The 15,768-nt window shown below is 43.1% G+C and overlaps 2 protein-coding genes across 3 annotated transcripts; one reads left to right on the top strand and one right to left on the bottom strand.

The window, feature by feature from the left end:
• The first annotated feature begins 1,147 nt into the window (after window positions 1–1,147).
• On the top strand, window positions 1,148–7,463 carry LOC118390779 (pinopsin-like). Of its 2 annotated transcripts, none has more exons than XM_035781489.2 (4): window positions 1,148–1,720; window positions 2,547–2,875; window positions 6,167–6,400; window positions 6,542–7,463. In XM_035781489.2, the coding sequence occupies exons 1-4, from the start codon at window positions 1,342–1,344 to the stop codon at window positions 6,629–6,631; spliced, it is 1,032 nt and encodes a 343-aa protein (XP_035637382.1). In that variant the 5' UTR covers window positions 1,148–1,341; the 3' UTR covers window positions 6,632–7,463. The 2 variants fall into 2 exon arrangements, with proteins under 2 accessions (XP_035637382.1, XP_035637381.1); XM_035781488.2 differs by having other exon boundaries at window positions 1,153–1,720; window positions 6,534–7,463.
• Window positions 7,464–9,165: 1,702 nt separating this feature from the next.
• Window positions 9,166–13,180, bottom strand: LOC118390517 (zinc finger protein ZIC 3-like). Its single transcript, XM_035781165.2, has 3 exons — window positions 11,789–13,180; window positions 11,392–11,555; window positions 9,166–10,681 (listed from the first exon to the last, which is right to left on the bottom strand). The coding sequence occupies exons 1-3, from the start codon at window positions 12,747–12,749 to the stop codon at window positions 10,487–10,489; spliced, it is 1,320 nt and encodes a 439-aa protein (XP_035637058.1). The 5' UTR covers window positions 12,750–13,180; the 3' UTR covers window positions 9,166–10,486.
• Window positions 13,181–15,768: the final 2,588 nt, after the last annotated feature.

Raw genomic sequence — 15,768 nt, 5'->3', positions numbered from 1 at the left:
CACCTTCGATGGCCACTGGAACCCTGGTGAAGTGTGCTCTTCACGGATGAATCCTGGTTTCAACTGTACCGGGCAGACGGCATACAGAATGAACGGTTTGCTGATGTCAACGTTGTGAACAGCGTGCCCCATGGTGGTGGTGGGGTTATGGTATGGGAATGCATAATCTACGGACACAATTGCATTTTATGGAAGGCAATTTGAATGCACAAAGAGACCGTGACGAGATCCTGAGGTCCATTGTCGTGCCGTTCATCCACATCCGTCACCTCATGTTTCAGTATGATCATGCACGGACCCATTTCTGAAGGAACTGTACACAATTCCTGGAAGCTGAAAATGTCTCAGTTCTTCCAAGGCCTTCATACTCACCAGACATGTCGCCCATTGAGCATGTTTGGTTTGCTCTGGATCGTCAGGTACGACAGCGTGTTCCAGTTCCCACCAATATCCAGCAACTTCGCACTGCTATTGAAGAGGAGTGGGACAACATACCACAGGCCACAATCTTTGCGAAGGAGATGTGTCGCCCTGCATGAGGCAAATGGTGGTCACACCAAGATACTGACTGTTTTTTTTATCCACGTCCCTACCTTTATTTGAAGGTATCTGTGACCAACAGATGCACATCTGTATTCCCAGTCATGTGAAATCCATAGATTAGGACCTAATGAATTGATTTAAATTGACTGATTTCCTTATATGAACTGTAACTCAGTAACATCTTTGAAAGTGTTGCATGTTGTGTTTATATTGTGGTTCAGTGTATTTTAGAGTAATGCCCTGTTCTTTGCGTAGCATGGTATTCAATTAAAACGAAGACAGATGCCAGTGAGATAAATAAAGAGTTGGCGTTGAGCTTATGTCGATAGATAGCCTCGTACTCTTTTGGAAGTGTATAGCTACAGATGTGTGATTTTAATTTGAGCCAGTTTGCTACAACAGTCAAATAATCCTAAAGCAACAGGAAATGTGAATTATGAGTATTATAATCAGGCGGAATGGATATTTGTTGTACTGGTTACATTTTTCGTTAGGGCAAAACAAGTCTGACATTTTAAATTGAATATTACAATATTTCGAAGCCTTTTTAAACCTTGAATACACTATCATTTTGCATTTCCTTCTGTGCAGGAACATTCTCAGCAACAAAATAGTGATCAAATTAAGAGCCTACATCTGTAGAGCTGCAAGCGAGAGCAGGAGAAACTGAAATCTGCAGGCGACTGATATTTATTGCCCATGTTTGCACTGACAAGGTGTGAGTGGGAGATCCAGAACAACTCTCCCCCGGCACCTTGAAATTACTCGTCCAGCGCCACCAACTCAGCAAGTGCTATCATGGTAGTTGAGAGCGGCAACTTGAATTTTAGCACCGATGACAGCTCCGGGACGAACCTCAGCCCGAAAGACAGTGTCCGCGACACTCTCACGTCCAGGGACCAGTCCGACCTCGGCAGGACAGGGCACACAGTGGTAGCCGTGTTTCTCGGTGTCATTTTCCTGTTAGGATTCCTCAGCAATTTATTCGTCCTTCTCGTCTTTGCGCGGTTTCAGGTGCTGAGGACGCCCATCAATCTCATCCTGCTCAACATCAGTGTGAGCGACATGCTGGTGTGTATCTTCGGAACTCCCTTTAGTTTTGCCGCGAGCCTCTATGGCAGATGGGTCATTGGAGCCCACGGGTGCAAATGGTACGGTTTCGCCAACTCGCTTTTCGGTGAGTTGACTTAATGATCTATAAGCTTCCTATCCTATCCTATTCATACTGGTAACGTTTCAGAGAGACTGGAATCCGAGGGAGAAAAGTACGTCATCTCATGTTTCAACAGGTCCCCTCACGCCATGCTCTCTGCCCTGTGTGAGAGGTGCTACATGTTGTCTTGAATGTGATGGATGATGAATTAACATAACAGTAAATAAGCAACGAACAGTTTTGATCTTCGAGACACGCTACAGACAGTTTGACTGGTAAAGAGACATACTGTATTTTGAGCCAAATGTTCCCGAGTCAAACCAGTCTTTCTTGATACATGTTTGTATTATTTTGCCTAAATTTACTCTGTATTTTGTCCATAGCTCAACAATATACAAACGGTCACCTTGGTTAAGGCGTCTGCTAACCATTAGAATCATACCTACATCATATTTAGCTGACTGGATTTTTTTTTGCCAAAAAGCGGGAATGATCAACATTGTGCTCTTGTGCATGCTCTGCATGCCTTTCATACACCAAGTGGAGTAACCTGGGCTTGGTTAGGACTTAAAATGCTGACATCTGGAGACAGAGTGTAATTTATATTACAGGTTTTAGAGTGCAAGGGTATGAGTTAAGGATTGCAATGTGAAAACATTTACTTCCTCTATGCTCAAGCATGTGAATGTGTGTGCCACATGCATTGCAATGGCCAATTGGTAATGTACTCCATGTAGACATTATGGACAGTGTATTGCATAACCTTGGCGTTTGAAGAAGTCCACAGCAAGAATGTAGCATTATTGCTCACCACAGCTACAACTCTACCTCCATCCATTTCTCTGTCCAGGCATCGTTTCTCTAGTATCCCTGGCAATCCTCTCCTACGAGCGCTACTCCACGATATTGTGTTACACAAAGGCTGACCCGTCTGACTACAAGAAGGCCTGGCTAGCTATCGCGGGCGCCTGGCTCTACTCCTTGGTGTGGACGGTGCCACCTTTCTTTGGCTGGAGCAGCTACGGTCCAGAGGGGCCAGGCACCACATGCTCAGTGCAGTGGCACCAGCGCTCTTCTGGGAACATCTCCTATGTCACCTGCCTCTTCATCTTCTGCCTCCTGCTTCCCCTGCTGCTCATGATGTTCTGCTATGGGAAGATCCTCTTTGCCATCCATGGGGTGAGTCAGTGTCTTTGGTTCATGCTGTACGGATTATATTGATCACGGAGAGAATTTTGATGATGGTGGTGGGCATGCTTGCGAAGATTTATTTTACCTTTATTTAACTAGGCAAGTCAGTTAAGAAGAAATTCTTATTTACAATGACGGCCTAGGAACAGTGGGTTAACTGGTCTAGGAACAGTGGGTTAACTGGTCTAGGAACAGTGGGTTAACTGGTCTAGGAACAGTGGGTTAACTGGTCTAGGAACAGTGGGTTAACTGGTCTAGGAACAGTGGGTTAACTGGTCTAGGAACAGTGGGTTAACTGGTCTAGGAACAGTGGGTTAACTGGTCTAGGAACAGTGGGTTAACTGGTCTAGGAACAGTGGGTTAACTGGTCTAGGAACAGTGGGTTAACTGGTCTAGGAACAGTGGGTTAACTCGTCTAGGAACAGTGGGTTAACTGGTCTAGGAACAGTGGGTTAACTGCCTGTTCAGGGGCAGAATGACAGATATGTACCTTGTCAGATATGTACCTTGCAACCTTTCGGTTACTAGTCCAACGCTACCCTAGGCTAGGCTACCCTGCCGCACCATGACAATGGACACAATGATAATCATGTCAAGGTTGATTATGTCTCTTCGATTGCTTGTCCCGCACACAACGTTGTTGATGTGCTGAAGGAGTCTTCAAATGGCTTTGCCCTGAGTAAACATCTTCACCTCTCTCTGATGGCAGCATCTGTCTCTCAAAAAGCATATTTCATCTCCCTCTCCAGAGAGTCATCAATCTGCCACGTCCCTGTCCCAGACCGCTCCCAAAAGACTCCTCAGAGTGCTTCAGCTTGCTGCCTGACGTGTAAAACTGATTAAGATCAAGGCAGCACAAATACATTTTTAAAACGGTCCTTGAATTGCAGCACTTACACTCTCTTTCCTATCATGTCTCTGATGTGTCACTGACGGGAATTTTTGCACACCTCCTAATGTGTTTTGTTGATAAATAAAATAAAATATTTAAACTAGACTATGTAGCCTTTATGGCTGTGTGATCTTTGGGACTGTGTGATCTTTGGGACTGTGTGATCTTTGGGACTGTGTGATCTTTAGGGCTGTGTGATCTTTAGGGTGGTGTGATCTTTAGGAATGTGTGATCTTTATTGCTGCGTGATCTTCAGGGCTGTGTGATCTTTAGGGCTGTGATCTTTACGGCAGTGTGATCTTCAGGACTGTGTGATCACAGCAGAATGAATAGATTCCACATGTTATGGTGAAATGTTAAAAACAGAGAAAATAATTGAAAAAGCAGGAAGTGGAAATGTCTCAATGTTTGTATAGCAGACCGTAGTTAAATATATTAGCAAGAAATCCTTGAACCACAGGTTCAGTCCACTGAAACAATGTATCATGTTGGGACAGCTGTGAAATTCTAGTGGCCAACATCATTAAGGCTCAGTTCTGCCAGCTTGCAGTCCTCACTCTGAAAGCGAGGCAGGCTTACAAGTCCACCTTTCCACTAGTGCAATAGTGAGACATTTGGGACATAAACAAATGAAAACATAAAGGATGCTTGACTCTCACACATTTTTTGTGAAAAAATATATAGAAGATGAGTAACAGCGGTTGTGGCAATGGCACCGTCTGTCTTTCCTCCAGGGGGAAAAAATATGCTTAGAGAGGTCAGGTTTTACAACAGGCTGTCAGCCTTAACTCAAATGTGGCTCATCCACAACACGGTGCCCTTTGAGGTGGTGTCCTTCGCCTTGTGGCGGAAGGTTGGGCGGGAGACGGGGAGAGCTGAGTTTGATTGAGATAGGTTGCATCAGCAGCTGTCTGAAAGTCGTCCGTCTTGGTGGCCAGAGCTCGTATAGGTCTCATGAATGAATCATCCCGGGGATTATTTTTAATCCAGATTGAATGTGTCTGTCATTGGTCACTAATGACGACAACCTGTGGTACCGCTGACTTCCTTGTTTTATACCCATGTCACACGGAGGGAGCAAGGACAAGACAACATCAGAGGTGTTTTGTAGAAGACTGACTGCCGTAGAGGACATTCTGATGCTAACCAGAATTTCTCAAGGCCCTTCTGAAACCAAACGCTCAGAGGAGTACCCACATTGCCTGTCCTTTATCCTAACATAAACGTATAAGTCTCTGTTCACTCTCCTTTCATTCAGATCGATACTCCCTGTGGCCATTTAGGAACACGTTTTCTTGGCGTTGGGCCACAAATGCATGCCGCTTGGGTATGATTTGGAGCACCAGTTTTGCTACGCTTATATAATGTAGACCTACTGTGGTTTTATGCATTAGGTAGTCTTCAGTACAGCTTGACTTTCTCAGCAAATCCGTAGGACTCAATAATGACTGCGCTGTAGGTGGCTGACAAGTTGGAATGACAGCAGAAATTGACACGAGGTTGTTGATTTACCCCCCCATTGTGTTTGAGTTCCTTTGACAGGTGTCAAGGCTTGTTCCACTCCAGGGTGCCGTATATTTGTTGTGGTTCGATTATTAAGATGAGATATTACTTTTCATTCATGTAAACAAGTTGAGATATCTTTTAGCCAGATTTCTCTGTTTCAGACACGTTTTCTTATTTGATTAAAAATGCGACAATTTGGTTACTAGGTAGTCTACATCTGCGTTGCTAAATTGTAATTGATGGGGGGTAATATTGTTCCACGTCCATCAACAAGAAGTTATCTCTACCCCACTATTCTCATCATTACCTATAGTTTACCCTGCAGGGAGAACTATCAGTTAAATGCAGCATATGAAATTATTTATGGATTTCATGGGAATACTTGTGCAGAAAACCATTGGTGGTCATGACCTCATCGTTTCTTAAGTGGTCAAACAGAATATGTACAGACTTCAAGGAGTAAATCAATGATCGTATAGTTTTACTGCACAACGGGGACTGATGCGCATCTCAGAATCGGTGTTGTTTTCTGTCATTTAACCATTCGATTTTCAGGACTCAAGCCTATTCCATGGAGATTTGGCCACCACCCTTTAGCCATTATTAACCATGACCTCTAGCTTCTATGCCTGTTTTTTTTTTTAGGTTAGAGCTCACACCCTATGACTGTCTGTGTAATGGTTATATGATTTCCCTGCGTAAACATGAAATAAGCCTGTTTTATGTGTTCATTCCCTGACATACTGAAATCACGAGGTAGCCTTTACACTGCTGTCACTGTGACCTAAACCTGACCACTGAGAATGTTAATGACCCGATGGTAGTGAGGCTTTGGTACAGGGTTTTGTAAGTAACTTGAAAAAAATGTGTTCTCTCCTCAGGTAGCCAAAATCAACCAGTCGTCTGCACAGCGGCGGGAGACCCATGTGTTGGTGATGGTGGTCTCCATGGTGTCCTGCTACCTGCTGTGCTGGATGCCCTACGGGGTGGTGGCTCTTCTGGCCACCTTCGGCCAGGTTGGCCTGGTCAGCCCCACCACAAGCATTGTCCCCTCCATCCTTGCCAAAAGTAGCACCTTTCTCAACCCTGTCATATATGGGCTTTTAAATAACCAGGTAACGGCTTATCAATGGGACACTGGCCATTTTTCTACTTCTTAGCGATCTGATATGGAAATGGGGAAAAACCTTTAACGTCAGTACTCCCGCTATTACACAGTGGACGCATTGATCATGTCATATGTGCCAGTTCTACAGGTGCTTCCTGGCCTTCATGAGCTGTGGGTCAGAGGCAGCAAGCAGCCACACCCTCCACACCGTGCCCAGCAGCCGAGTGGTTGGCCCTAATGGCAACTCTCCAGCCCCAGAGGAGCCTGGTACACGCGAGCCTCTGGACGGCAGTGGGACCTCCTCGAAGACTCAGACACGTGGCCAGCAGAGAGACAAACGTGACCTGGTCCTGGTTGTGCACTACACCCCTTGAGGAACAGAGGTATTTTGGTCCGTGGAGAAAAAGCCCACTCCTCTGCTCATAAGAGCCTAAACACATGGTGCCCCACACTGCAACATATATGATAGAGGAAGGTATATATTCGGCTGCAAACTGGAGATACATTAAGTATCTCTCTTTTCGTTAGATGGTGTAATTTGTCATCTGGATGTGTAAATGCTCTGTCATTTATATCGCAGCAACCTTTTCCTTCACCCGGCGGTTGAGTGTGTGCTGTTCGGCCACAAGGTGGCAGCCTGCTGTAACATTGACCTATGCTGGAGTCTGTAGAGATAAAAACATTCATCCGTCTTAGTAAACGCAGCCCTTACATACCACCAGATGTAAGATCTCCTGTATATAATCTTTGTACCAAGTGGTCGGTGAGTTGATGTGGCTGCAGAACTTGATGGCAGTGTTTCCGATGTAGATTATGAGATGGCAACCCATTGTTCATCACGGGTTCTCTCTCTCACATGTAACTAGAACCCGGATGCCTTGTTGTGTACGCATGTTCAAACACAGTAACATTCACAACGCTCCCGCTATTCATGTTGAGAATCACCATTCTTTTACAAGATGGTTGTCACATTATTAAGAGGCTCTGTTAAGGGGCTCCTAACCTTTTCTTCATCTATGAACATTGTTACACTTTGACATTGAGTTATCATTGATGTAGTGACCTGTTTAATAAAGATGTTTTACAAAGATCATGTGTGAAGGAAGATTCAGTGTTATTTGGACCGTCACACTGCTGAAAGGCTGCCCGCTGCATCTCCTTTTCACCACTAGATGGCACTATGAGTCCCAATGGGCTTCTATCACTTCAATGAACCACACCTCAAAATGGAATGCCACGAGCAGAGGTAAACCACTTCTAAGGACATGGCTGGAAGAGTTTCAGTTTTTGTCAAAATGGACTTCTCGTAGCATGTTTAGGAGAACTTACGCAGCAGGTTAGGACAATAAACGTGGCAGGTAGGAAAGGGTTAGGGTTAGCTAAAATGCCAAAAAGAAAAGAAACATCTAAAGATTCATTTGAAAAAATCTGGAATCACATCTAGACATGAGAGGATAATATAGTGACAGCTGAAAATAAGTAGAAAAGTAATGAAGTCATTGGTGCTCTGAGTGGTCAGACACAAATGCATATATGCACAAATGCATAGACACAGACGGGGGGAATACTTTGGAATCAGAAAAGCGGAGCGACATTTTGGAATGAATGATGAGGACCTATAATGTTTTACAAATAGGTTATTTTTCTTTTTCTCATCGGTCTTCAGATAATCAACTAATAGTTGACTATAAACGGTTTTGTGAATGCTAGGTCTCTTTAACTTCCCTTCCCTCCTCGTCCGCCTCAACTGTAGATGGAATTTCATATTTATTCATCAGTTTCTCCTCCCAAGTTTTCCAAATAGGTGGAAGATTCATTTTTGTTCAGTTGAGTGAGTATGAGAGATGAGCCAGTAGGAGGTCTTAGTCTGTGACTGGTTAGGACCCTCACCTCCTACCCCCCCCTGGCTGTTTCCATGGTTGCAGGGTCAGGGGCCCCCCTCCTGCTGGGCCCTGATCCAAGACAGGCCAGCACCTCAGCAGGGGCGCAATTACTGCAGGCTTGAGTCTGTCACCACAACCTTCACCACCATGGCTGACTGCTTCTCTCCTATGACAGGAGTCTCCTCAGAACAGTGTCGTGGAGGTCAATGATGATGATAATGGCGAAGAGGAAGCAAGAGAACAGGGAAGATGAAGATATGGGGGAATTTTGGAGAAAAAAAATGAAATCAAATGTGGCAAGCATGACTACTCAATCGCTTGTGAAATTGGAAATTGCGGTGATGTAACTGAGTACACATTTTATACTTGTGAGGTTGTCCCCCAAAACGCAGAACCGACAGGAAGTCTGTTGACATTGGCACAGCCAGGCTATTCTTTAGAAATCAACACGACTAGACCCCCTCAACGATGACACAGACACTTGCGTGACAAAGGGCCGTTGGAAAATGCTTATATGGGTTGATCCTCTTAGAACGTAGTGCGAGCTAAGCCAGCAGATCTAGACGAATCGAGCCGAAGGTTAGGTTGAGGAGGTGAGTAACTGTTGTGTGCCCGTTCAAGGCCAACAGTAAAATAAACACTTGCAATAGATAATACATGAAAGGTGCAGTGCATTGATTTAAATATGGGTTCTCTCTGCTCATCGTCAAAATTGCATTCATTCTAATAATCTGATAAAGGATATCCGGATATTTCAACACAATTTCTTAATTTTCTAAGCAGACGATATCTCATAGGCTATATTGAGAGCAGATTAGTGCACGGATCTAAACAATGTACACCATCGTGATAAATAAACAGGGAAGGCAAAATTAAAGTAGTACCAATTTATTGGCCATTTGGGATACACTGCACCAATGGAATCCTTTCCAACTAATCAACGAGCCATAAATTAAAGGCCACCATTTAAAAAAAAAAAAATTAAGGTCAGATTTATGTAATTTATTATTATATTCTTCCTGATATTTATGAAACCTTTGCCTTGTTCTATGGTAGTTTACATTTAGCTTTCATTTAATTTTTGAATTCCAGCGGGGAAAACAACAGATGCCTACTTGAGTCTAAATCTGATGCTAGTTTTGACGAACTGAACAACATACTAGTCCTATACCAGATGTATATAAATTGCTTGTTTAAAACCTTTCCCTTGACGTTCAACTGAATACTTTCAGATTATTTTGTGTCTTGTGGGCAGTAATGGGTTGTCAACTTTAGCATTGTCCTCAAACACTGGATGTGGGAATCATTTAGAAAAAGGTAGGTTACGATTCCAGAATCTAAAAAAAATAAACGCCTAAACATCTATACAAATGGATCTTATCTTACCTAAGTTATTAGACTCAACATCGTATAAAATGACCATAAACATATTTCTTATTAAAGTTGACTCAAGTTGCATGCCTCTTAGAAATATAATTTGTATTTGATTTATTTATTTATATCCATAAGTGTATACACCAACATAATACGTTGCAACAATAATACAATGAAATAAATGATATTATAAACGGTATATTTTAAGATAGAGAAATAAAGCCATTCATGTGTATGCTGTTCTTTTCTAAAGGCGACATGGAATGTCGACCACAGTAGACCTATCGTTTTCTGTCTGAAAACGGATTCTGATAAAATAGCTCAAATAGGCTAGCGCTAGCCTATCAACAATGCAAATAGGCCTATATACTGTTCAACTCTATTTATTAATATATTTCCTCGGAAATCTGTTTTCCTTATTTTTATACATTTGGTTTCTATAGGCCTATTTGACTTTTACTTATTCATTTCGTATAATTTTGTCTTTCATCATGTATTCATTTATTTGTCTATTTATCAGTAGCCTATAGGCTTATACAAAGAGGCCTGTCTATTAATTGAAAGGCTTTGCGTGGCTCACATTTTCATCTGTTATACAGTCAATGTGTAGTCTATTCCAAGGATAAGACTTTTCCAAACATTTGGGAGGGAGGACACAGAATAGAAATTACTCCAAAATTACAGCATTTTATCATGGCGTCTTTAAAGCGTAACACTAAGGCAATGAATAGGCCTATACCCTGTGTTTTCTATAACTTTGTTGAAACTGTTGCAAACCGGCCTGTGTTCCTAATTCTATTGACGTTTTAGTGTTTACACTTGGACAGTTAACCCTTTCAAACGTACCATTCAACCAAATCGGTTGAGAGATCCTCTTTAAATATTGACTTATGACGCTTGACCAGCAGCATGGATGTTTTTGTCGAGTCTTTGATGGTTGAGGATGTAGGTCTACACGGAGCTGGTGGCGTGGACGACTCATATCCAGACGTTCCCGTTGGGGAGTTCTCGGAGGTTTGAGATTTGTGAACCTGCGAAGTGAGAAAATGTATTGTACATTTGATCATTTAAAACTGTATTTTTTTTATTGATCCAATTGATAAACAAAAAATGCCTATGTGGTCCTTCCGTTGATTTTGTAATATTTTGTGTGTGTTTAAAAAAAACATTTAAATAACAATGCAGAAACGTGATTTCTAGGTCATGTAGGCCTACAGGTAACTGCCAAAATAATGGAAACACTTGAGTGACAGAGATAAAACGACTATTGAAAGCAGTGGCTTCCACACAGGTGTGGTTCCTGAGTTAATTAAGCAATTAACGTCCCATCATGCTTAGGGTAAAGTATACAAATGCTGGGCAGGCCATTACTTTAGATAGGATGACAATGCTCCCATCCATAAGGTAGGAGCGGTCACAATGGTTTAATGAGCATGAAAACGATGTAATCCATATGCCACCACGGTCTCAGTCACCAGATCTTAACCCAATTGAACACTTATGGGAGATTCTGGAGCGGTCCCTGAGACAGCGGTTTCCACCACCATCAACTAAACACTAAATTATGGAATTTATCGTGGAAGAATGGTGCCGCAACCCCCAGACACTCTATGCCAAAGTTAATTGAAGCTGTTCTGTCTCCTGGTGGCCTAACGCCCTATTGACACTTTATGTTGGTGTTTTCTTTATTTTGGCAGTTACCTGGACGTTTGCATTCATTCTCCAGAAAAAAATGGCGTACCTTCGAGTGTTTCCTCAGAGAGCTGGGATGAGTATAGGCCTTGTCGCACAGCTTGCAGATGTATGGCTTGTCTGAGGTATGAACGTGCATGTGTTTTTTTCTGTCGCTGCTATTTGCGAACCGCCTGTCGCAGCCTTCGAATTCGCATTTGAAGGGCTTCTCACCTGCCAAAGAAAATGTGTAGCCTAATTTTAACACAGACGTGGAGTTCCGAAATTGTAATGTGTTGTAGGTCAAAATTGCAGTTGGATATGCCTATTGACTGGTAATTGGCCCAAGTTGGGCCCATAGCAGTCTTAAACAAAAGCATTGTAACTTCCACCAAGTTCAAATGAAACATTAAATATTGCGTGTTATAAGCCGGTTGGTTTTATAGAATGTATGGCTGGCTCATTACCCGTATGAATCCTTTTATGTATTTTCAAATTTTCCGACCTGGCAAACATTTTCCCACAGCCGTGAAAGGGACAATTGAATGGCTTTTCTCCAGTGTGTACACGAATGTGGTTGACTAATTTATACTTCGCTTTAAAAGATTTGCCTTCTCTCGGACAATCCTCCCAAAAGCAAGTATGCAGACTCTGGTCTGGACCGCCGACGTGATCCACGGAGACGTGCGTAACCAGCTCGGACATACAGCAAAACATCTTGCCGCACGTTTTTTGGAGTTGATTCGTCTGATTCGCATCTATCCATTTACAAGTGACATCCTGCTTAGAGCGCTGTCGCATGTATCGAAAGAAAGCACCGTGACCAGTCTGAGTTGTCACTCTCATGCCCATGTCCACATTGTGATCAAAGTGGAGCTGGGTATCACTGAAATGCGGGTGCGGGCTCGAGACAGGTTGATGTGGATCTGCTCCCACGAATATGTCTCCCCGTGTACCCAAATGCGCCCTGCTATTCGCCATGTATCCATTTGGGAATGCGCTCTGTTCACCTATAGATGAAAAGAGAGTGTGCGCTCGGTTTTCAGAGATCCTTGGGGGGATTCGCACACTTCCTGTAGCAGTGCGGCTTAAAAATCCGTGTCGAGTATCTCTTGCTGCGGAATCGACAATGTCTGGAGTGCGATAGGTAAACGTAATATTCCTGGAATCGATAGCTCTGTATCTATGTGAACCGATGTGCCCTCCGCAGTGGCTTCCTAGCGCAGCTGCGTATCCGGAGACTTGGGGAATAAACTGGGACTTCTGTGCAGGGGCAATGAAATTGAAGGCTGCGAAGTGAGAGGTCTCTCCATACGGGCTGATCCCTAACCGAACGTCGTTGTCCCCCGGTTCATGTTGTCTTGGTATTCCACCGCCCCCGACAACAAGCGCGGAGAATTGCGCACAATCGTCAACTAGCTTGGTCATTGAAGCGCAGAAGATGGAAAATAAATAAAGCAATACGGAAACCTTTTACAGCTTCATAACAGCCAAATGGTCTCCAACATGGCTATACTGCGCGAAAATCGTATGTATGCTTCCAATCTGTTAAATGTTGGCTAACCCACAACATTCATTGAAACCAAGCTTTTCAGAGGGTACAACGTGAGAGGGGGTCAAACTCCTAACACTTTCGATTACGTAGGCTATAGTAGCCTAAATGTATTTGGTCGAATCAAGTCAATCACTCCACCAAAATACGACAACAGCAGCACCCATACAGTAACCAATGACATCCAAGAGAACCTCTTGGCACGTGATTTTTTTTTCGCACAGTGAATTCATTGACAAGCTATTTCCTCATTGCAAACTGGTAGCCTGCATGTCCCATAAGCGTCTGTAGTGACACCAAACCCGGCCAGCTCTCCTATTTCTTGTCTATCAAAAAGTGTACCTTTATTCCCATGTCTTCCATGACTCTGCTTTGCGTCATTGCTATACGCTTGACCCTAATTACCACCACTACCTGCAATGATGCTGCTGCTGCTGCTGCTTTAGATCGGCAATGTTTGGAATTTCAGTATTGGGTAATTCAACCAAACCCGCACTGAGGTATTTACACCGTAACCTCTCACGTGTTACCGGACAGGTCTGTAAGCCCATGCCCATGAAAATGCCTCCAAATAAATACTACATTCGTGCCGGTTGCAAAATGATAACACCGAACCAAAATATAAACGCAACATGCAACTATTAAAACGACTTGACTGAGTTACAGTTCATATAAGGAAGCCAGTCAATTAAAATAAATAAATTAGGCTCTAATCTATGGGTTTCACATGACTTGGAATAAAGATATGCATCTGTTGGTCACAGATACTTTTTTTTAAAGGTAAGGGCTTGATTCAGAAAACCAGTCAGTATCTGGTATGACCACCATTTGCCTCATGCAGCATGACACATCTCCTTAGCATAGAGTTGATCTGGCTGATTGTGGAATGTTGTCCCACTCCTCTTCAAAAGTCTGTGCGTAGTTGCTGGATATATTGGCGGGACTTGGATCACACTTTCGTACACGTCAATCCAGAGCATCCCAAACATGCTCAGCGGGTGACATGTCTGGTGATTTTCAGCTTCCAGGAATTGTGTACAGATCCTTGCGACATGGGGCTGTGCATTATCATGCTGGAACATGAGCTGATGGCAGCGGATTAATAGCACGACAATGGGCCTCATGATCTCGTCACGCTATCTCTGTGCATTCAAATTGCCATCCGTAAAGTGCAATTGTGTTCATTGTCCGTAGCTTATGCCTGCCCGTACCATAACCCCACCTCCACCATGGGACACTGTTCACAACATTGACAAGGGGCCATGCAGGCTACCTTGCGACATGGGGCTGTGCACTATCATGCTGAAACATGAGGTGATGGCGGGGGATGGATGGCACTACAAAAGGCCTCAAGATCTCGTCACAGTATCTCTGTGCATTCAAACTGCCATCCATAAAATGCAATTGTGTTCATTGTCCCTAGCTTATGCCTGCCCGTACAAACACCCCACCTTCACCACGGGACACTCTGTCCACAACGTTGACATCAGCAAACCGCTCTCCCACACAACGCCATACAAGATCATTCAATGATTTAAAAAAAAATACAAATTGCAGGAGATCATACATTTTCAGTTCACATTGACAACACAAAACAAAATAAATTGAAAACAGACAAGATAACCACGTGGGAGTAAACATTGAGGTTTACCAAGAGGGTAGAATATTATCATTTCACAACCTCAAATGCTTTGACTGCAGAGGAACACAAACATATCTGAAGAATAAAAAATGTCCTTCACTTCCTTTTACTCTGATGACCTTAGAGGAAAAAAAATTAGGTTCCTGTATTTGAAATCTTCAAATTGAGGAATTTAAAAACTGTATGTTTGAAAGAGATGCCCCGTACAGTTGAAACGGGATTCATGCGTGAAGAGCACACTTCTCCAGCGTACCAGTGGCCATCGAAATGTGAACATTTGCCCACTGAAGTTGGTTACGATGCCAAACAGCAGTCAAGACCCTGGTGAGGACGACGAGCACGCGCATGAGATTCCCTGAGATGGTTGCTGACAGTTTGTGTGGAGGTCCTGGGCTGCTGTCATGTGGTCTGCGGTTGTGAGGCCGGTTGGATGTAATGCCACAAATTCTCTAAAACGACATTGGAGGCTTCTTATAGTAGAAAAATTAACATTCGATTCACTAACAGCAGCTCTGGTGGACATTCCTGCAGTCAGCATGCCAATTGTACACTCCCTCAAAACTTGACACATCTGTGGCATTGTGTTGTGTGACAAAACTGCACATTTTAAAGTGGCCTTTTATTGTCCCCAGCACAAGGTGCACCTGTGTAATGAGCATGCTGTTTAATCAGCTTCTTGATATGCCACATCTGTCAGGTGGATGCATTATCTTGGCAAAGGAGAAATGCTCACTAACAGGAATGTAAAAAATTTGTGCACAACATTTGAGAGAAATAAGCTTTTTGTGCATGTGGAACATTTCTGGGATCTTTTATGAAACCAACTCTTTGCATGTTGCGTTTATGTTTTTGTTCACTGTACATAAAAATATCTGGGACGTTTGATCCTGTCCGCCCCCCCATGCATGTTTGAAAATAAAAGTAGTGTATTTGAAACAACTGATATTTTGCTACAGAATTCATAATTACACAAGTAGCCTTGTACTGTATCTTGCCTAAGCTGCTCTGTACCATCACTCATTCATATATCTTTAAGTACATATTCTTTATCCCCTTACACTGTATAAGACAGTAGTTTTGGAATTGTTAGTTAGATTACTTGTTGGTTATTACTGCATTGTCGGAACTAGAAGCACAAGCATTTCGCTACACTCGCATTAACATCTGCTAACCATGTGTATGTGACAAATACAATTTGATTTGATCAATTGTGTCAATATGTGTTATTTTCTGAATTTATAGACAGGCCCCAA

Source organism: Oncorhynchus keta, chromosome 11 (assembly GCF_023373465.1).
Source record: "Oncorhynchus keta strain PuntledgeMale-10-30-2019 chromosome 11, Oket_V2, whole genome shotgun sequence".
In the NCBI taxonomy this organism is placed as follows: domain Eukaryota; kingdom Metazoa; phylum Chordata; class Actinopteri; order Salmoniformes; family Salmonidae; genus Oncorhynchus; species Oncorhynchus keta.
The sequence above is the reverse complement of the archived record's forward strand: the minus strand, read 5'-3'. Positions and strand labels throughout refer to the sequence as shown.